This window comes from Lynx canadensis, chromosome D2 (assembly GCF_007474595.2).
Source record: "Lynx canadensis isolate LIC74 chromosome D2, mLynCan4.pri.v2, whole genome shotgun sequence".
Lineage (NCBI taxonomy): Eukaryota > Metazoa > Chordata > Mammalia > Carnivora > Felidae > Lynx > Lynx canadensis.
The window spans coordinates 37,790,908-37,814,181 of NC_044313.2; the positions used below are offsets into that span (position 1 = coordinate 37,790,908).

General features: G+C 38.9%; 1 protein-coding gene across 1 annotated transcript in view; it reads left to right on the plus strand.

Annotated features, from left to right (window-relative positions):
- Nucleotides 1–23,274, plus strand: part of CSGALNACT2 (chondroitin sulfate N-acetylgalactosaminyltransferase 2) — a 47,351-nt gene that overhangs the window by 18,288 nt on the left and 5,789 nt on the right. Inside the window, 7 exon segments of the mRNA XM_030334744.1 lie at nt 234–1,135; nt 1,137–1,165; nt 4,114–4,330; nt 5,674–5,775; nt 9,043–9,221; nt 11,177–11,271; nt 21,934–22,015. Coding sequence (XP_030190604.1) covers nt 507–1,135; nt 1,137–1,165; nt 4,114–4,330; nt 5,674–5,775; nt 9,043–9,221; nt 11,177–11,271; nt 21,934–22,015 — 1,333 coding nt within the window. The 5' untranslated portion in view covers nt 234–506.

Sequence of the window (23,274 nt, forward strand, 5' to 3'; positions counted from 1 at the left end):
CAGGTTATGGATGTGTAGACATTCTGGTTAAAAGTATTACATATGGCATTTTAGTGTTATATAAGGTATTTTTCTTAATCCTTTCTCCCAGCATTTACTGAATATTCTACATTTTAGCACTTCTTATGGTGTTCTACATATAGTAGTCACATAGCTAAGTTTACTGAAACTACCAACAATTTGATATGTTTAAGGAAACAAAATTCTGATTGATTCTGATCTGTTTCTTTCAGAAAAATCACCACACATATAGGAATTTTATCTGATTCTGTAGATCAGATTTCTTTATTCTGGATGTCATGGTAACAATACAGGAAGTATGCACTATTTTTCATTTCTGCAAGCAGCCTTCACTGCTGACGGAAGAAAGTTTTTAAGCTATAGCAGAGTTCATTTTGGTACCTTTAATGGAAATCCTGATTTTGTTTTTAATTTGTGATAACCTTTTTCTAAAGGAATGAACAACCAAAGAACTTATCTCATTAGGCAAGTCCACATGAATAAGAATGCCTAGAAGAGGATTGATTCTTCAGACCCGGACCCACTGGCTGCTATTGGGTCTTGCTTTACTCTGCAGTTTGGTATTATTTTTATACCTTCTGGAATGTGCCCCCCAGACTGATGGAAATGCACCTCTTCCTGGTGTTATTGGGGAAAACTATGGTAAAGAGTATTACCAGGCCCTCCTACAGGAGCAAGAAGAACATTATCAAACCAGGGCTACCAGTCTGAAACGCCAAATTGCCCAACTAAAACAAGAATTACAAGAAATGAGTGAGAAGATGAGATCATTGCAAGAGAGAAAGAATGTAGGGGCTAATGGCATAGGCTATCAAGGCAACAAAGAACAAACACCTAGTGATCTTTTAGAGTTTCTTCATTCCCAAATTGACAAAGCTGAAGTTAGCATAGGAGCCAAATTACCTAGTGAGTATGGAGTCATTCCTTTTGAAAGTTTTACCTTAATGAAAGTATTCCAGTTGGAAATGGGTCTCACTCGCCATCCTGAGGAAAAGCCAGTTAGAAAAGACAAGCGAGATGAATTGGTAGAAGTTATTGAAGCTGGCTTAGAGGTTATTAATAATCCTGATGAAGATGATGAACAGGAAGAGAGGACAGTCCCCTTGGAGAGAAAATGATGTTAATGAAAATGACTTCATAGAAGGTAATGTGAAAAATGTGCTCATACATAGTTGTTCGTATGACAAAATGCTATTATTCTGTTGGAAATATAAGTCATTATCTACAGTAGTGGAACATTTAATTTTTTACCTACTTCATTCCACCAAGAATTTGAAGTGGCTTTTTTTTTAAGTTTATTTATTTATTTTTGAGAGACAGGGAGCAAATGGAGGGAGGGGCAGAGAGAGAGGGAGAGAGAATCCCAAGGAGGGATTCTGTCAGTACAGAGCCTGACATGGGACTCAGTCTCACAAACCCTGAGATCATGACCTGAGCCAAAACCAAGAGTTGAATGCTTAACCAACTGAGCCACCCAGGTGCCCTGAAGTGGCTTTTTAAAAAAAGTTATATTGTGATCATAATAAAAGAATAAGGACCAGGGAAATAGAATATTTCTAAGATTATGTAGAAGAGTACTAGTCAAGTTAAAGGGCTCTTAGGGCTATGTGTGTACATGTATGTATTTGCATTCCTCTCTTATCTGGTCTTGATATTCCTTTTTATATTTTTTTAAATGTATGAACTAAAGTTAATGATTTGAAAACTATTTGGTAAAGAAAAGAAAAAAACCCTAATTTAGTAGATTGGTGGTTATTCTGTATTTTAGGAGGAAGAGAAGCACATGTCAGAACATCAAGGAGGCATACATAATTTTGAAAAGCATATTTGGCTTTTGGGAAAGTAAAGAAATAACCTGTTTTGCTAATACAGACTGCAGAGAGGGGATGGCATTTATACATACCAAAATAGGGTATGACTCAAAAGTTGAGGAACACTTCTATAAATTTAAGACATTTGCTGATGGATAGAAACAGGAATAATTACAGATTCCTACCCATTTCCAACTTTATATCTCCTGCTAGATGTTTAATTACAAACTTAAAAACCATTTTGGATATAAATCTTTCTTAAAAGTTCTCTTGGGGCGCCTGGGTGGCTCAGTCGGTTGAGCATCCGACTTCAGCTCAGGTCATGATCTCACAGTCTGTGAGTTCGAGCCCCGCATCGGGCTCTACTGACATCTCGGAGCCTGGAGCCTGCTTTGGATTCTGTGTCTCCCTGTCTCTCTGCCCCTCCCCTGCTCATGCTCTGTCTCTCTCTGTCTCAAAAATAAAAACGTTAAAAAATTAAAAAAAAAAAAAAGTTCTCTTTGCTTGATTCTGTGAACAGTATACTGTATGTAGTTTCTTTGACCCTGAATCATCATGGATAGTACTTGCTATACTACAATATGGTAGCACCTTGAGACCTTTGGAGGGCTTGTGCTTTTCTGTGGCATTGCAGCTATCTTTTCATTGTAGTCACTTCTTTTTTTCTGCTGTCACTTACTGCAATTTTGGATGGGTTGTTTCTCTCAAAACTCTTCTAATTTTTCTGCAAGCTCAGTTTTTGTCTTTTCACCATATTTGTAGTTTATGGCAGAATTGAAAGCTGCTGAGGAAATAATTCACTAAAATGCAAAATGTCTTCACATTTGCCTAAAAGAAAGGAAGCTATGTCAGTTTTATATTCTACAACCTCTGCTTATCTTATAACTCTTTGGAATCTTTCACTGACAGAATTTACTCTGTATGGAACATATTTTTTTCCCCACTTTTCCTCCACTCTGTTACTCCTCTTGCCAATAATAAATAAATAAATAAATAGATAGATAGATAGATAGATAAATAATATTGAGTAACTCCTATTCCTCTTCCAGACTTTAACTTAGATGTCACTTCACTTAGAAGTCATCTCCAACCTACAAGTCTAAGATATCAGTGCTTCCTGTGTCCTCCTGTTACCTCTACCCATGTCTCCTCTCATAGCACTTATCACAGTATTTGGCATTGCCCATTTCCTAATTTGTAGTTCCTCTTAGACTGTAAGCCTCAGGAGGGAGTGGAATTGGTCTGTCTTGTTCATTGTTTTATTCCCAGATATTGGCTGACTCACACATCTATAGGTCTTACCTGTCTCTTGAATGTCACACTTAAAATCAGATTGCCCGAAAAAAAAAAAAAAAAAAAAAAAAACAAAAAAAAAAAAAATTAAAAAAAAAAAAAGGGGCGCCTGGGTGGCGCAGTCGGTTAAGCGTCCGACTTCAGCCAGGTCACGATCTCGCGGTCCGTGAGTTCGAGCCCCGCATCAGGCTCTGGGCTGATGGCTCGGAGCCTGGAGCCTGTTTCCGATTCTGTGTCTCCCTCTCTCTCTGCCCCTCCCCCGTTCATGCTCTGTCTCTCTCTGTCCCAAAAAATAAATAAACGTTGAAAAAAAAAAAAATTAAAAAAAAAAAAATCAGATTGCCCGATAGACTTCCAGACTTTTCTCCTGGAGGCATCTCACAACACCATGTTTAAATCTGTACTAATTTTTCTTTGACTTCACTCTCTTCAGAGAGAGAGAGAAAGAGAGAGAGAGAGTGTGTGTGTGTGTGGTGTGTAGAGTAAGGTATATATCACTGTATTGTTTTTACTTATTTTTGTCTTCCTCACTAGACTAACCCTTTATCAAAACCAGGACCACATAGCCCTCTTTGTACTACCAATGAATGACACGAAGGTATTCCATTTATTTTCATTGAACCGAACTGAGCAATAGAAGTTTTGACTCTCAGGTCTAGAATTTAACTGCTAGAAGTAATTTATTTTATCATAAGATTACTATGTTGATAGGCTCTACTATTTAAAAAAAGTTATATGTAAAAAGGGGCAGTTGTGACTTGAAGCATATTTATGGATTGAATAAAATAGAGCAGTGAACATTTTTTTTAACCTCTCCTTTTAAAGAAAGAATTGTTTACAACTGTACAATGGGGTAAATATTTTCACAAAATGATTAAAAACCCTGCAGTCTACTGTTGTACTCTTGATCTTTGAATAAAATCAGTATTCACATTGAATTTGTAAACTTTGACATAGAGACATCTTTATCCCTAACTCTTTCCTTTAGGTTATTATCGCACCGAGAGAGATAAGGGCACACAGTATGAACTCTTTTTTAAGAAAGCAGACCTTATGGAATATAGACATGTGACCCTCTTCCGCCCTTTTGGACCTCTCATGAAAGTGAAGAGTGAGATGATTGACATTACTAGATCAATTATTAATATCATTGTGCCACTTGCTGAAAGAACTGAAGCCTTTGCGCAGTTTATGCAGAACTTCAGGTAACTCTCAGGGTGTCATGATTTGACTAAGCACTTGTAAAAAATCACATTTCATGCAGATTTACTTAATTCCTTCATTGAGTATGATTACTTAGAATTATAGAGTAATTTTGTAGGCTTTGGGAATTTTAATTTTTGCTATTCTCTTTTTTTTTAAGCATGTATAATATAGTGTGTTATTGACAGTTTGAACTTTGAAATAAATTGAGAGTGACAACTATTAGAAACTACATTTGATGACCTTTATAATTGTGTGAATTCACTTTAGGGCAAGTTGAATCTTTAAAAATAACTTTATTAAGGTATAAATTACATAAATAAAACCCACATATTTTAAGTAGAAGTTTCATGAATTTTGACAAATCTATACACTCATAATTGCCTTCACAATGACGATATAGGACAATGCTATTTCCCCAGAAGATTCCCTTGAGAACAATTTGAATTTTAAAATTGAAATGAATTTCGGAAATACAAACATTCAACTAAAAATGGGACAGTTATTCCATCTTGAGAAGCAGAGAGTTTAATAATTTTTAAAAACTTTTTTGTCATTAAATTTGGATATTTTAAAATGCCAAATTTTAAAATGCCATATTTAAAAAAATTAGTATGTTATTAGGGCAGCTAGCTGGGGAAAGTTTGCTTTTTTGTTTTAATTTAACCTTTGCCATGTTTTTAATATACTAATATGCTAGTTTTAATGCTTTAGAATCCCATCTTTATTCTCATATTGAAATCATTGGACTTAAAATTAGTTAATGCTGTTCTGTAGCAAATATATAGAAATCATGCTTCCAATGAGTTTTACCTGTTTGGAATAGCTCACTTGAGATCTGATTTCCTAAAGCATTTTTACTGCCCTTCTTGGAATTGCTTTCAGATGCTACATTATTCTTTACAGTAAGTAACATCAGTCATGGCAAATATTTATTCCTTAATGATAGGTATAATTTCTGGAATTAGCCAGTCTGAAGACAAAATAACTCTTGACCAACAACTTGAATATTTATTTGTTTATGAACTGATTAGACTTCTTTCCTTGAATAGCTTGTTTGCTTCTGGAGGCAATACCAAAGCAAATGTTTCAAAAAGATTTTGAAATATGGCAACTTCTATGGGCCTCAAAGGGTTATATTCATGTGCATATGTTGTTATGCGTTTGCTGTGACTTCTTTAATAATTCAACGATATTGCCGCTTTTGTATTTACTTAAAGTTTCTGCAGTTTCATTCTAAATGAGTAATGCCTCATTCATTTTGTTAAAGCTTCATGTGATGGCTTTCTGAATGAGTATGCCTTATATATTTTCTTGAATGAACTTTATTTTTCAATTCTGTTAGGGATGTGTGTATTCATCAGGACAAGAGAATTCATCTCACAGTGGTGTATTTTGGTAAAGAAGGACTATCTAAAGTCAAGTCTATCCTAGAATCTGTCACAAGGTTGGTGAGCCATGTCCACATTGAAGTCCTTGATATGTAACATTAGAAGAATGAGAATTTCAGATATATAATTAGTTAATTTTAAATAGCTGCTATTTAAAAGTTGGCTGGGCACATGAGTGGTGGTGATAATAAGTTCCTCATTTCACCCCTCAATTCACTCACGCAACTCTAAATAATATGTCTTCCCTGCCCTCTTGACAGATAGCCTAGCATGATCTGGGCCCTCTCACTCTGTGGCCCACCTACCTTCTATTTATTTGCCTCCATTTATTACTTCTTCCTTCCTTGTGTTGGACTCTTCTCCTTTTTCTAAATCTAATCCCTTCACTTTAGTATTATCTCCTGAGCTTTCTCTCACTTGTCACCTTTTCTTTCCTTCCATTTCCCCAAGTTCATTCTCTTGTCCTGCAAATGATGCTTAGGTCTCCCCTGTCATTAAGACACCACCACCTGACTCTATAATACTTATCAGCTACTAGTAGGTTTCTGTCCTTTCTGGCTAAACCTCATAGAACAATAATTCTCTAATTAGGCAACTCATACAGTACCTGGCACATAGTAGGTACTCAGAGGTTTGAATGAATGAATTTGTAATTCCTTAATACTCCATTATTAATTCTACAGCTCTTCTGCCTTTTCATCTCTAAGTTATGAGCCCAAAGTTATGACCTAGCTGCCAAATTCAAACTTTTCTGTGTTATCCTCTTTGATCGCTTTTTTATATTTGATGCCTAACCACCCAGTAGTTCCTTCTTGACACTTTCCTCTGATGTTTGTAAAATGTAAATATTTTGTAAATATAAATGTATTACAGTGTAAGGTGTTAGGTTGATTGTCTTGTCCGCTGCCAACTCTGTATCCTTTTACTTGCTTCTTTACCTTTCTGCTAGTTGTGGCCATTCCCTAAGAGTCCAGATTTGGCCGGCCATTCCTCTCGAACCGTTCAACTAACATTCATTGAATCCCACCGACTATGTTCCAGGTACACCGCTCGGGAGTCTGACTGGGGTGGTTGGAGTAGGACGGGCACAGAGGAAGGACTTGGAGTCCCTACCCCAAAGGGACTCTCACAGCACATGAATAAAAACAAACATTGTCTCCTACTTCACACTAGCTATTCTTCCCCGATGGCCCTCTTTCAGTTTAGACTAAGACCATTCTCATGATCCCCTGGGCTTAATGTCTGAGAGCTAGCATCTTTCACTCATTCTTTACCTCTAATAAGTTCTTGCTTACTACACAGGACCTCTTCTCTGTTCTTTCTTGCTGCTGCCACCACCTAACCCAGGTTTCCCCTCCCTTCATTTCTTCCCTGCTTACCATTTTCAGGTCACCTACTAAGTGCCAAGCACTTCTATTGGTATTACGGAAGTTGTCCCTGCTTTAATCAAGACTCCTCTGTGGCACATGATGGAAACCTATCTTAAACTTAGGGAATACTTAAGGAAACTGGGAATGTTATGAAAGAATTTTGGATAGCTCCCAAACTAAAGGGATTATTACCAAATTTGGGGGAAAAAAACAAAACAGCTTTGGTATCTTAGGGACTGGAACCAGAGACTTGAATACCATGAAAATTCTCTTGTTATCTTCTTGTCTGTTTTTCTCTGCATGTTGATTTCATTCTCCTATTGCAGATTGGCTTCTTCCACATGTGAGGTATATGGCTGTTGGCGGCTTTGGGCTCACATCTTCTCAGCTTTGCCATCAGAGAGGAAAGAGCTTTCTCCCAGATCCAGTTGAGAAAAGCCCAGGGAAGGAGTTTTGCCCACTCATGAGGGGTGGGGGTATTGTGATTGGCCCAGCTTGAGTCTGGTCCCCGCCCCTAGGAAGTTACTGTGGTTGGGGTGTTCTATGATTAGTTCCTCTGCTGGGTGCTGGGAGTGTGAGGTGGTAATCAGCAGTTTTCCCAAAAGAAAGGAGAGATTTGTATCCCATGAGGAGGACATTGTGGGCATTCAGAGCATGTGGAGTCCACTCCATACACTATTTGAGCCTTTGCTTCCATCTCTCCATTCCCCATTCTATACTGTTACAAGAATTATCTTCCTAAAATGTCCCTTTTTTGAGCCAGCTGTACCCTAGTACAGCACTCCTCCCAACTTTAACATCAGAGCGACCTGGAATGATCTGTCTCAAGAGAGACACAGATGCTCATTGTCACCTCTAGTATCTGATTCAGAGGTCTGGGTGTAGCCCAGACCCACCAGGAAGGGTTTCTAATACTTTCCCAGGGAGGCTAATGCTGTGGGTGTGGGGACTTCATTGTGAGAACCACGGCCCTGGCAGAAAAACTCCTCCTTGCCTCAAGGACACTGACTAGGTCCTTTAACTTCTCACAGAAGGCACTCACTCCTCAGTCTGACCCTTTTCTGGTCTTCTCTCATTGTTCCCATTTTAGGATCCCTTTGTTCCAATCTGATTTGTCTGATCCCTGTTCTCTAAAATGCTTTCTACTCTCATCTCTTTACCTTTGAGAATAATTAATTGGAATAACCTCTAAACTCACTACTGAATTCAGGATTTTAATCAAGGCATAAGTTAAATTCTGCTTCTAACATCATCTCTAACTACTCTCAGACAAAAGCAATCTGTTTTCTCAGAACTGCTGTTCATTCATTCATTCAGCAAATATTTATTGAACCCTACTCTTTGAGGAGGTGCACTGTATCCATAGTAACAAACAAAACAAAGTCCCTGCTCTCATGGAGTTTATATTCCAGTGTGGGCAGACACACGAATAAACATGTCTGGTGGTACTGAGTAAAGCAAAGCCAGGCAGGGCGGTAAATATTGAAGAAAGAGAGGGAAGTCAGAGCAACTTCACATATGGTGTGAGGGGGACTCCTCTGATAAGGAGACGTGTGAGCAAAGATCTGAAAAACTCTAGAGCAAGAGTACTCTTTGCATGTACCATTTACATGGAATGCATTATTTATTACCAAATATTAATGGCCATTTTTCCATGTGTATGTTTCTTATCTGCCCAATAAGTTTTTAACATCCTGAAGGTCAGTGGCCCCTCAACAGTTTTTAAGCTCACACCACCAGCACATTGCCTCAAATATGAGCATTTAGTGAGTATCTGTCTCTGATGATGATCATACATGTGAAGCTGAAGATTTCCTTTCCCTGTATGAATGTAGAACCAAAGTAAAAAAATATCTAGAGCGTAAAACATATTGCGTAAGTTGTGTTGTGAAAGAAGAGAGTTGTTAAGCTTTAAATGGGACTTATCCTTTGTTGTATATGTTTTCCTCCTAGTGAGTCTAATTTTCACAATTATACTTTGATCCCATTGAATGAAGAATTTAATCGTGGACAAGGACTAAATGTGGGTGCCCAAGCTTGGGACAAGGGAGAGGTCTTGATGTTTTTCTGTGATGTTGATATATATTTCTCAGCCGAATTCCTTAACAGCTGCCGGTTAAATGCTGAGCCAGGTGCGTAAAATGTTGGTAGATGAACTGAGTGTAGAAATTTAGCGCAGTGTCAGCGTGTCCCACATTTGGAATCAAGTTAATTATGTTTTCTTAAAGGTATATTAGGCATACTTTAACTAGAATATTAAGTAGAAAAGTGAAAATTTGCCCTTCTGAAGTTCATACCCTTCTTCTCTTGCGGCCAAATTCTGTTGCCAACAGTTGAATCCAGATAAGCAAAGGCCTTAAAATTAATAAGGAGGAAGCAGCACTTCTCAGAAAAAGAGCCAAGCAGACAATGTGGAGATGTGTGAGAGTCAGTAGCACTGTGCCTCAGGCAGGTGGTGCCAACACAAAGACACACGTGCAGGTCCAGATACAGATGGTACTTGGTGTCCTTGCTATGTGTATGGGGATGATTTAGATGATTTACTATTCTTTGCCTATGTTGTAGATATTTTTTGAAAATGTATGGGCAGATGACATTTTTATAAATCAAATCTTTTTTTTTTTTTTTTTTTTTTTTTGAGAGAGAGAGAGAAAGCACACGAACAGGGGAGAGAGGCGGAGAAGAGAGAGAGAGAGAGAGAATGAATCTTAAGCAGGCTTCACATGGAGCCCAACACAGGGCTCAATCCACGACCCTGGGATCATGACCTGAGCCAAAATCAAGAGTTGGACACTCAAACAACACTGAGCTACCCAGGCACCCCCAGATGTTTTTTTTTAATGTTTGTTTATTTTTGAAAGACAGAGTGTGAGCGGGGGAGGGGCAGAGAGAGAGGGAGACACGGAATTTGAAGCAGGCTCTAGGCTCTGAGCTGTCACCACAGAGCCTGATGTGGGGCTTGAACTCATGAACTATGAGAAGGACTCTTAACCCACTGAGCCACCCAGGCATCCCTGGGCACCCCCAAATCTTATTTTAAATGTGAAAAGGAAGTTTTCTATACTAAAAAATCTCATAGTAAATTTTTTTTGTAGAACTATTCATATCATGAAAATTATTACTTTCTTATTATTTTCATGAGGGATGATTGTCAGGAACTCTTTGAGAACCTAGTGAATAAATGAGGGTTAGGTTTACTTTTGTGACACCAGTCAACATGAAGTTCACAATGTGGAAGTAGAAGGAAACATGTTTGCTCAACGCAAGATATATTTTTTGTCTAGAAATAGATTGGCCTCTGAGAATTGACCTCCCCATTCCTAAGTGAGTTTTAACAAAAGTGAGATGAGCATCTGGTTGGGATCTTGCAATAAAAAGCCTACCACATTGCCACAGGTACTTGATAGTTACTGAGCACTTCATATTATCACAACTGACTGAGGCCAGTCTTTATTGGGGGGAAGATGAGCTAGTCTTTAGCTTCCCTTTAGTGCTATCAATTTGAATACTAATGACAAAGGCTTCTGCAGCACCTATTAGATCAGGTAATTTTAACTCTTCCCAGCTTTTACAAATCTTATTCAAATCCATGTACAGTTCTATATTTTAATTCTGTACATATCTGTTCATTGTATAATATTCTTTGGATTTACTGTTTCTATGATTAGTTTTGAAGGATGGCTTTAACAGAAGTTTCTAAGTTCTTGGAGATTGTCAAAGGTTAACCTACATCTATCCCTACTAATTAGATGAAATGATGAGTAATAAATAGCTTACCTAATGAATAGCTGAGAGAACACCTTTGCGTATCTTCCTAAAATCAAAGAGAATAAATGTGTAGAACACCCTTTAGTCTATTTTTTAGTCTATTTTAGCTTATAATTTCATAGCCTGGCCTACTGATGTGTCATCATTATTTCGTCAAATCTAGCATGATGTTTGGTAGCCTGCAAATTGATAAAATACAATATTGATAAAGTCATATGACTGAAGAAAGACTTTAATAAAATGTTGATAATGCAGTACTGATGAGTCTTTTCGTTTTATGACTTCTTTGTGTGATGTAATCATATAATTTAATTTATAGGTAAGAAGGTGTTTTACCCTGTGGTGTTCAGTCTTTACAACCCTGCCATTGTTTATGCCAGTCAGGATGTACCACCGCCTGTGGAGCAGCAGCTGGTAAGATTCACTGTCAGGAAAGGCCACAAAGATCTTGCTAGATTCCTTTATATTTGTTTCACAAGTAGAAAAGAAAGTTTCCATAAAAAACTGTAGCTATTATAAACATATTTTCATTGTCTCTTTTACACCCCCCACGATAAGATGGTTTCACGTTTATTGTTTTAGAATTAAGTACCATTCTAGAGGGGGAAAGAAAAATTTAGGACACAGAGAAAACAATGTTCTAGAATATGAAAATTTTAGTCATTTCTGCCAACATATTTTCAGTAACAATAAATTTTAGGGACGCCTGGATGGTTCAGCCTGCTTCAGTTTCTGTGTCTCCCTTTCTGCCCCTCCCCAACTCATGCTCTCTCTCTCTCTCTCTCTCTCCCTCTCTCTCTCAAAAATATTAAAAAAATTTTAATAAAAGAAAAGAAAAAGAAATTTTAATTTTAAAAACCTTATTAACTAAGGGCGCCTGGGTGGCTCAGTTGGTTAAGCATCCAACTTCAGCTCAGGTCATGATATCATGGTTTGTGGGTTTGAGTTCCGCATTGGGCTCTGTGCTGACAGCTCGGAGCCTGGAGCCTGCTTTGGATTCTGTGTCTTCCTCTCTCTCTCTGCTCCTCCCCTGCTGGCACTCTGTGTCTCTCTCAGAAATAAGTAAACAGTAAAAAAACAATTTTTTTAAATTAAAAGAAACCTTATTAACTAGAAATTAAAACTAAATAAGAAGGAATAATATTCTGTGGGCAATTACGTAGAAAGTCATGGTGTGGAAATGCCACATATTAGAACTTCTAGTTCTTGATAGAGTTAATACTTTTTTTTTTTAATAAACTTCTATGTTGGAATAATTTAGATTTACAGAAAAGTTTGAAAGATAATATAGAGCCTTCCTATACTTCACCCAGTTTCCCTAAGGTTAATATCTATATAAGTGATGATCAAAATTAGAACTTAACATTGGTAAGTACTGCTAACTACACTATAGATTAGGATTTCATTACTTCTTCTACTAACATCCTTTTTCTGTTCTAGGTTCCAGACCAGGACACTATATTGCACTTAGCCTAATCTTTTATTGTTAAATTAAATAAAAATGGAAACAAACTAAGAAGTCAATTAAGATGTTAAAAAATGAAAAATAACTCTGAGGAAAGAAAGATAAAGGCAGAAATTAATGAACCAAAAATAATAGTTTCACTATATATAGGACCTTAATCTTTATGTGCAAAAAAATTTTTTTCTTTTTTTTTTTTAAGTTTTATTTATTTTTGAGAGAGACAGAATGTGAGCAGGGAGGAACAGAGGAGAGGAGACCAGAATCCGAAGCAGCTCCAGACTCCAGGCTGTCAGCACAGAGCCCAGTGCGGGGTTTGAACCCAAAACCGTGAGATCATGACTTGAGCCAAAGTCGACGCTTAACCGACTGAGCCACCCAAGCGCCCCATGCTAAAAAAAAATATTTTAATCAACGTGGACAGATTTGGGGTAAACAGAAACACATCATTGGAAATTGAAAGAAAAAAATTGAGAGAATCATTTTTATATGGTAAGTTTAAAAAAAATCTAGATAAAAGATTTGAGCATTTATAAACTATTAACATGAGCAAAGTTTTGTTAGTGCTTTATGAATAAAAAAGATGGAAGCTTTGAAAAGACTAAGAACCACTTAAAAAATTAGAACAGTTATCAAAAAATTATCCTGCAGTTGCATAGGTATAATGTTTTACTGGTGAGTTTTTCCAAAAAAGAACAGTTAGTACCATATGATCTACTTAATAAATTTTATGAAGCCAACATTCTCTTCAGAGGAACACCTGGCAAGACGTTTATATACACATACCCTGTACCTTATCTGTAGGCCAGTGTTACTGAGGAATATAGAAACAGATGGGATCAAAATGACAAACGAAGCACCCACATTTGCCTTATCTGACACCCTAAATTCTTTGTAAAAGTGAATTACTAAAAACAAAAAGGTATGTTAGCACTGCAGAATGAGAGAAGTGCCACTCACTGGTAGATCCATATTTTGAGAAATTTATGTAAGATGGCAGTAGTTGGCATAGGATCAGTAGTGGAGAGAAGAATCTGGAACGTGTTCAGGAGAACACAAGATGGGGCTGCTTTGCATCCTCTGAGCTCATAGAAGGCAGAGAGTAGTGAAGTATGTATTCTCTGGCCGTGTGCTCAGCAACAGGCATCCTAGGCATTGGACTGTAGCCTGCAGCAGGGTATGTTTCTGGAGCAAGAGAGGCAGAGCAGGGTTTGGGGAATATTGAGTTGCAGGGTGGATAGGGAGCCCCAGGCTCTGAAGATGAGCTACTCTTGGCACATTTGCCCCTCTTCCACTATTACTGGAGATAAGCCCCTCTACTCACAACTAACAGCCAAGGGTTTTTGAACAGTGATTTTTGAAACAAAAATCAGTAGCGGTTAACCAGGAGTAGCCAAACCAACAGAAAAACAGAAAAGATAACCACGAGAATATGAATACAGAATGAAAACAACTTTAAGATAAATGTGTGTTTAGGAAGAGAAAACTTTAAGTTCATAAAACCAGATTTGGTGCTAAAAAGGTCAGAATTGGGAAATTACGAAAATCTAAAACTCACTAAATGGGCTGAATAGTGGAATGGTCACAGTTGAAACAAATTTGTAAACTAGAAGACAAGCCATCTGGGCACACAAAGACCAAGAGAGATGATGTGAGAGAAAACTGAGACATGAGGGATCAGTCAAGAAGCTCCCAAAATTGTTGATTGAATAGGAGTTCCAGAAGGGAAAAAAGAGAAAACAGAGGAGGAAATAGAAGAAAACTTCAAAGAGCCAAGGAAAGACAAGTCTTCTGGCATTTGAGAACAATGAAGGGACAATCCTGATAGCTTTTAGAGACACCAAAAATAGCAAACCCCAGCTTGTCTACAAAGGAGTAAAAATCAGATTGGCATTCACCTTCATTTTGATAATATTGGTGCTAGAAGACAATCAAACAATACCTTGAACATTCTGAGAGAAACAACTTTAATTCTGGAATTCATATTTGATCTGTTTGAGAGCAAAATAGACATTGTTGAACATTCAGGGACTCGGTTTATTTCTTACAGACCTCTTCAGCAGAATGAGAAATGAGCCTGTATGAAAGAAGATCTGAGAATGTAACAGTAGTCAACAACAACAAAACCCCAGTAAAACTTTGTTTAAACAGTTGTTGATGAAACACATAATAAAAAAGAAATGAATAACAATTGGGGATTTAAAAGTCAAACGGTACATGCTTACAAGTATTACCTAGCTCTGTCCCCTGAGAAGACCTAGAAGCAGTGATACCCCAAGAGTAACAAGCATACCAAGCTTCCAGATCTTAGTGCTGGGACAGGAAATTAAGAGCCTGAAGGTCCAGAAAGTAAGGAAGTACTCAAACAACAAAAGGGTGAGGTGAGGGTCTGTCAAAGGGACACAGGAGCCTGGAAGAACTCTCAATGGCAAAGCTGGAACAATTTGAGCACAAGATAAATAACATAGTCCTGGATTGCAACCCCAAGCATAAAATAAATATCCTTGAGCCCATACTGGTATAGATAAATAGTGGAGGTGCGCCTAGGTGGCTCAGTTGGTTAAGCGTCCGACTTCGGCTCAGGTCATGATCTCGCGGTTTGTGGGTTCGAGCCCTGCATCGGGCTCTGTGCTGGCAGCTCAGAGCCTGGAGCCTGCTTCAGATGCTGTCTCCTTCTCTCTCTGCCCCTCCCCTGTTCTCTCGCTCTCTCATCAAAAAAAAAAAACATTTTAAAAAATTAATAAATGAGCAAGTAGATAAATAATAATCAATGGGTAGACAAGCTCTTTAGATAAAATAAGAGTAGATGAGGGGAAAGAGATCAGTCTTCTTACAGAATTCCAAACAACTTATGTAGGTATTTTCTTTTCCAGTAGGTGGAGCTAGGTGACTCACTTCTAAAGAATCAAGTATGGAAAGAGAAAAACTAACTTTTCAGGGGAGAAACCTGGTAGACACCACCTTAAGCCCTAAGTGATGAAGGCTAACATTACCAGGGTTGTTAGGCACCCCTGATATGATGTAGCAAGAAGGGCATTTCACTTCTGTGGCCTTCCCTCCAAAACCCTAATCATGAAAAGCATCAGACAAAACCAGTATTCTACAAAATACTTGACCAGTACTCCTCAAAGTTGTCAAGATCAGGGGTGCCTGGCTGGCTCAGAGGAGCAGATGATTCTTGATCTCGGGGTCGTGAGTTCGAGGTTCACGTTGGGTGTAGAGGTTACTAAAAAAAATAAAAGTGTCAAGGTCGTTAAAAACAAAACTAAGAAACTGTGACAGGTTCTCAGGAGACCAAGGAGACATAACAGATAAATGCAGTTTGGTGCCTTAGACTGGATCCTGGAACAGAAAAAGGACATTAAAGGAAAAACTGGTGGAATCCAAACAAAAGTCTCAAATTTAGTTAATAGTAATGTACCAGTGTTGATTTCTTAGTTTTTATAAATGTACCACAACAATGTAAGATAATAACATTTAGGGGAAGTTAGAATTAGATGAGGGGGCGCCTGGGTGGCGCAGTCGGTTAGGCGTCCGACTTCAGCCAGGTCACGATCTCGCGGTCCGTGAGTTCGAGCCCCGCATCGGGCTCTGGGCTGATGGCTCAGAGCCTGGAGCCTGTTTCCGATTCTGTGTCTCCCTCTCTCTCTGCCCCTCCCCCATTCATGCTCTGTCTCTCTCTGTCCCAAAAATAAATAACGTTGAAAAAAAAAAAATTTAAAAAAAAGAATTAGATGAGAAGTATATGAGAACTCTCTCTGCTGCTTTGCAACTTTTCTATAAACGTAAAATTACTCCAAAACAAAAAAAAAATTATTTATAAAAAAATTACTTGATAAAAAAAGTGCCAAATGGAGTCAACATATGAGGGTGAAGAGAAATATAAAAGCATACTAATATTCTTGTCTGGTTTGGGAAGATGTGGGAAAAGAATAGTTTGAATGTAGGTTCATTCTAGATGTTATGCAGAAAGATAAGTTTAAGTGCTTCCACTTCAAGCTCTAGCTTCGCTCCTTTGTAACCTTTGCAAGTTACCCTTTCTAAACTTCAGTCTCCCCACTTAAAGTAAGACAAAAGCTTGCTCTCCTTAATGTGTAATATTATCTCCTTAATATTCAAAGTAAGTAGGAAATACACCAATAGAAAAAAATGATTAAAAGACAGTTGGTAATAATTCACAATAAACATATTTAAATAGTAAACTTACGAAGAATAAATTAAAACAGCAGTGCGAAACTTTTTTGCTGCTGTAAAATCACTGTTTAAAACAGCCATGCAAGTGAGGCCGGCAGGATGGAAGTCTCCCATCCCTGCAGTGGTGTAGGAATGCAGGCAAGCTCCCTGGGCCAGGAGTTTTCAAACAGGTTCATCTCTCTGATCCAGTAATCTCCACTCCCAGGATTCTCTCCTGAGGAAGCAGAGCTCTGGAGTAGCAATTCACATAATAATATTGACAACATTGAAAGCAAGTAAAACTCTAATGATAAATAATAAATTGAATTATAGTACCTACAGTGGTGAATATGTACCTAAAGGAAAATGTTCATGAAATGTAGATATATACAGCAGTGTAAATGTAGCGGAAAATATAAAGTTTAAAAAGTGGGGAATGGGGGCACCTGGCTGGCTCAGTCAGAAGAGCATGTGACTCTTGGTCTCAGGATTATGAGTTGAAGACCCACGTTGGGTGTAGAGATTACATCAAAATAAAATTTTTAAAAAACGGGAAATGGTGTATCTTTTTAGATGATACTTTAATGTTAATGATGGCTATTTTTTTACGTACCCTTTTCTCTGTGTAAGGTACTGTTCTGTTTTTCATACATGTTAACTCATTTAATCCTTCTTACAACCTCTGAAGTAGGTGCTATTTTTACCCCGGTTTTACAGACAAGGACACAGCTGTATGGTGATTGAGTGCCTGCCCACGGGCCTGGCAGGGTTGGGGCCAGAAGGCTGGGCCATGTGTCTCCACTCTTACCCAGTGCACAAACTGCCTCTGTTATATTAATTCATCCAGTAGGGTTCATGCTATACCAGCCATTATTCACCGCTGGAACCCCAGCACCTGGAACCATATAGACATGGTTACCATTCACAGGAATATTTATTCTGGTAGGAGGAGATGGAAGATAAAGTCAATTAATAAATACCATACAGATCATTAAAATAGGCTGAGTTGTGAAGAGTGATTAGGTGGTTTCTGTGGTGTGCTTGGTCAGAAAGACCTTTCTGAGATTGGGCTGTAGGAGAGGCCATCCAAGTAACAGGAAGGAACCTGCTACCCTTACTGGGGAAAAGCAGTTGCAGGCAGAAGGAGACACTAGTGGGTTTCCTAAGGCGGCTGGAGCACAGTGGGCAGTAGGGCACAAAGCTGAGCCAGTCACGTAGAGCTTGTTAACACTAAGGAGTTTAGGGTAAGTGTGATAGAAAGCCTTGGGAGGTTTTGATTCTATGGAGAATGGATTGTGTGGCTCCTGCTGCAAAGAGCCAGTTGGGCTTTTGCAGCGGACCAGGGAGGTGACTGTGGCTTGAGTAAGGATGGTGATTGTGGAGAACGGTTTGGGTGTGATTTGGCTGACAGAACTTGCTGGTGGACAAGATGTGAGGAGTAGGAAAAAGACAAGAATGGCAAGAGGAGAGATAAAGAGGTCAACCTGAACATGTTGGTCGATTAGATCCTCAAGGGAAGGTGTCAGGTTGCCACATGGATTCTTGAACCTGGCAGCCTGTGAGGCACTGAGGGCTAGAGATATAGGTTATAATGTGGATAGCTGTGTCCCCCACATGCTTAGGAGAGGGACAGATAAAAATAAAATAAATATGAATAACCAGGGATTATTGACAGTGGAAATGTGGTGGTTTAAAAATCAAACAAAACCAATGACTTCTTTCCCCGAATCTGATAACTGGAGATTTTTAAAAGAAGTTAAGTTATAAAGGAAGTCATAATATTTGTAAAATCAGAATTGTCATGGAGTAGAAATGTCAAAGTGAGTGTTTTGTTTTAATACTTTTGTTTTGACTAAGGAGATAAGAATATTAGAGCCTGGTTTTGCCACAGAAATTATGCCTCTATAAATTTATTTATTCATTTAACCAATGTTTATTGAGAGCCTACCATGTGCCACATGTTGTTCTAGGTGCTACAGATATGGCAGTGATCAAAATCAACAAAAATTCCTGCTGTCTAGGAGCTTTACATTCTAGAAGGGGAAGAAGCCCCTCTCCTGCAAAAAAAAAAAAAAAAAAGGAAAATGCATACCTCACATATTAGCTCCAACTTAAGCTGAGTCCTCAGTTGCTGCCTTGTTCTGTTTCCAGCCAGTTCTCCTATTCCACACAGCAGCTTTTTCAGACTCTCCTCACTCCCCTCAAGATTTGCCTCCTCTATAGATAAGCAGTAATTCCCATGTGGCTTACAGATCACTCACATTCATTATCCAGAACCCAGCTCTGCATTGTTCTGCTCTGGGCTGGCCCTTTCCCTAGTGCCCCCACTCTTGGGGGATGGTACTACCATTGTTCAGGACAGCAGCCTGCTGTCACTCTTGGTTGATCCTTCCCTCTCACCCTTACTCCTGCCCATTTAGTCACTTGCTAACTTGTCAGTTTTTGTACTCAATCTTTTTTACCTCCATGCAATTTTTTCTTTCTGAACATACCATGATAGTCTAAAACTAGGCTTCCCATTCCTAGATTATAACTGGTGCCTCTTTAACCAGCCTCCCTTCTTGTCCCCTTTTATATCTCTTCTCTACACTGTAACCAGAGTGATCTTTCAAAAATGTCATCTGATCCGTTACTCCTTCTGCCCTGACTCTTCAGGGAAATTTCCATTGCCATTAGGAAGAAGCCAAAACATGTGACCAGGTACCCCATTCTTTCTGATGAGGCCTGTGGATCCCTTAAACCAGGAGTCAGCAGTCTACAACCTGCTGCCCAAACAGCCTGCTGCCTAATTTTCTCTGGCCCAGGGGTGAAGAGTGGTTGGAAAATATTTTTGAAATAATACTTCATGGCAGATGAAAATGATATGAAATACAAATTTCAGTGGCCATAAATAAAGTTTATTGGAACACAGCAGCTCATTTGGTTACTTATTGTCAATGACAGCTTTCACACTACAGTGGCAAAGTTGAATAGTTGTGACAGACCTCTGTGTTCTGCGGAGCCCAAAATATTTACTGCCCATTGTGTTGCAGACGTTTGCTGAGCCCTGGCCTAGATTTGTGGTCACTTCTACTTCTGTCTCTCATGTGGTCCCACCATCCTTCACCCACAGTGCTCTCTCCCATCTCTGGATCTTTGCACAACCTGTTCTTTTGTCTGCAACTTTCACTTGGCTAACTCCTGCTTCTCTCTCAGATCCCAGCTCCAACTTCATTTCTTCTAGAAAGCTGTTTCAGAACCTGGCACGCTGGATGAGATCTTTCTTTTCTGTCATCCTCCTCATGTCCGTATCCTTACATCTCTCCTTACCCAACTCAGACTCCATAGTCAGTCATTATCCATAGCCTTCTTGTTATACTCACCTCCTTCATCCCTCCTCCCAATGTTTTCTCTTAAAACCCCAGCCTGGTTAAGGGCAACTCTCACCCAGGCCCCTGAGCAGTGAATGTGGAGGGCAAGAAACACAGCCCCACTATAGGGCCATTGCTTTAAATATATGACCATAGGCCTCAGGGTTCCATGGCTGCCCTAACGTTCTGCTCCTGACCATAGTCTACCTGCTGTCTGTCCTCCAAGCCAGCCACACTGTCCTTCTCGTGCCTCCCAGCACTCCTCACCACTCCTCCCTCTCCAAATATCTTGCTTCATTTTTCACTTAGAGGAGTGGTCAGACATTCTTCTTTACTGTGTCATGAGATCTCTCAGCCTCTCCCCATTCCCAGTGGACAAATTCCCCGTGACCCTCATAAGCCTAGCCTGTCCTTTTCTGTTGAACTAGAGCTTATCCCTCATGCCTAAACAAGGACTCTCATCCCCGCCATCCTTCACTGTCTCCTATCCTAACATTTGCCTCTTATGGATCATTACCATATACATACAAAAATCATGTAATACCAGTTATCTTTTAAAATGTTAATAGCCTGTTCTTGTCTGCAGGGCCTCATTCTTCTGCTCTTGCCCTTGTTTTCTCTACTCTTGCCTTAGTCATTCACTTACTGCCTCCAAGCCATTGTACATGTTACCCTCTTTACCTGGAATGATCTCCTTTAGATATTTGCACAGCTCACTTCAGTATTTCATTACAGTCTCTGCTCAAACATTATCTCCTCAGAGAAGCCCCTTATGGCAAAATAGGCTTTCTCTCTCTCATGTTCTCCCATTGTCCTACTGCATTTTTTTCCTAGCATGTGTTACCACCTGAGATATAGATTTATTTGCTATCTTTCCATTAAAACAGAGACTCTGTGATGGCAGAGTCTATTCATACTGCTCTATTCATACTGCTGTGTCCCAGCTCCTAGTACTGTGTCTAATGGATTCAAATACTTGTTGAATACATGAATAAAATAAAGAAGGTTTATCGAGGTTCAACGTTTACTTGATTCTGGGGCTCTATATCATCAAAGCCCTGCTTTTCTTTTTCTTTCTCTGCTTGGACTTTAGTGGTGACAGCTTCATTTTAAAACTGGTCTCCTATGTGATAGAGAAGGAGTGCAGCAGTTCCAAGCTTCATGTCCACCCCTACTTGAGGCGTTGTCAAACTTACTCTGTAAAGAGCCATGTAGAAAATATCTTGGGCTTTCCGGACCATACAGTTAAATTCCTATTGCAACTGCTCAGCTATGCCACTGTACCATGAAAATATGCATAGACAGTTTGTAAACAAATGAGTGTGGCTATATTCCGATGAAATTATTTTCAGAAACAGGCAGCAGGCCAGATTTAGCCTGGAGGCTGTAGTTTGCTGACTCCTGCCCTATACCATTCAAAAAAAGCAAGTGTCTTTTCTAGTAGCTCTCTCGGAGGAACGAAGGGGCTTTGTCTTCCAGAGTTCCCAACAACCCTTTTCTTTTGCCATGTTGTCCTGAATTTTGTCTGATTCCTGTTAGTGAACCAATTCCTCCAATTAGTGGGGTGACAGTGTGCCACTGGTAAAGAGTAGTCATGGCCCAGTCTGAAGCTGCAGGTGGAAGGAGCTTCCTTGAAGCTCATGGGCTACATGAGGCCAGAGAATTACCAGAGCAAAAGTGTGTACAGTCAGGAAAGGGGCAAGGAATAAATGCTGAGTAGGCACCAAATAAGATCTGTGTAGAAGTAATTATATTGTATTACAGTATGTGTTTGTGCAACTGTTACCCTCCCAGAAGAGAATGTAAGCTCCTTTGAGCTCAGACACCATACTGTTTACTAGTAACTTCAGCTTGCACCTTGTAAGGGCTTGAATTCGGGTAAATTAAATATGGCAAGAATCCTTTGCTCATGTAGAGTACTGTTTTTTTGTTGGTTTTGTAAGGATTTAATAATATAAATGCATGTGATCCATTTTCAGTCACATAAGCGATAGGAAAAATTATTATTTGGAAAGTATGTTAATTTTTTTCATTGTTGATTGAAACCTAGGTCTGGAGGGATTAAATTGAATTTCTTTTTTTTAACCAAAGGTTCACAAAAAGGATTCTGGCTTTTGGCGAGATTTTGGCTTTGGAATGACTTGTCAGTATCGATCAGATTTCCTGACCATTGGTAAGTGTATCTTACATTTAAGAATAGGACTATACATGTTTACTGTAGGGCCTTATGGCATTTTCTAAAGGTCTGAGAATCGAGTGTTTTCCTATTAAATTATGAATGTCTGAGATTGGCTAAAAAAGGAGTCTGGAGATGTGAAAGGCAAAGTTTATAATAATGTCTCTGAGTGGCAAAAATGAGATCATAAAGATGAAGGTGTAACAGAATATTTACTTGTTTCTTGAAAATCAAACACTGGTTTTTAAAAACATCGGTTTGTCTTGTTACCAATATTTGCAGTTGTTTTGAATGCTCTTACAAAAGATCTCTACATAACTTTGGTGTTGTGCTCATGGATTATTACATCTGGAAGTAATATTAGAGTATCTAGTCCAGGGGCTTTGGCGTTTTTTTATTTAGAGATGAAACCCCTCTTTAATTATCTGTTAACTCTTATGGAAATCCTAGTATTCAAAAAACAAATGAAAAGACAACTGGTCTTTCTAGCTCTGATTGAAGTTAGAGTGGGGGACTTATAGTCACTGGCTTAATCATGCATTCCTTGAAGCCAGAGATGACCCTGAAGAATCTGGTCTAAGCCCCCTGCCCCCACTCTGGCTTCAGCCTTACCCAGCAAAAAATAGATTGTCAGAGTACAGTTTAAGAAAGCAGGCTGAAGGGGCACTTGGGTGGCTCAGTCAGTGAATTGTCTGACTCTTGATATCAGCTCAGGTCATGATCTTGCTTCGTGAGTTTGAGCCCTACATCAGGCTCCGTGCTGACAGTACAAAGCCTGCTTGGGTTTCTGTCTCTCCCCCTCCTGTGCACGCTCGCTTTCCCTCCCTCCCTCCCTCCCTCCTTCTCTCTCTCTCTCTCTCTCTCTCTCACAGAATAAAAAATAAAGCAGGCTGAAACTTGATTCCATGTCTCCTAATCAGTCAGTGGCTACATTTCCACAGCATATAAAAATATTTATATATTTATGCGTGTATGTTATACATATATAACATACATACATATATATTTATTTTTTATATTTTATAATAGAATATATTTTATGTACTTTTTAGGTCTGTCTTACATTCATTTTTAAATCATGCATTTGTTTTGGAAATTCCTCCACCTTGTCTCTTTATTATTGTAACATTTGAATCATGGAAAATCAGCAAATAGCAATGAAAAGACTATTAAATGAAACTAATGCCCTTTTCCCTTACTTCTGGCTTAATGAAACAGCGAGTATACATCATTGCCTTCTAACCTGTGTTACTTCT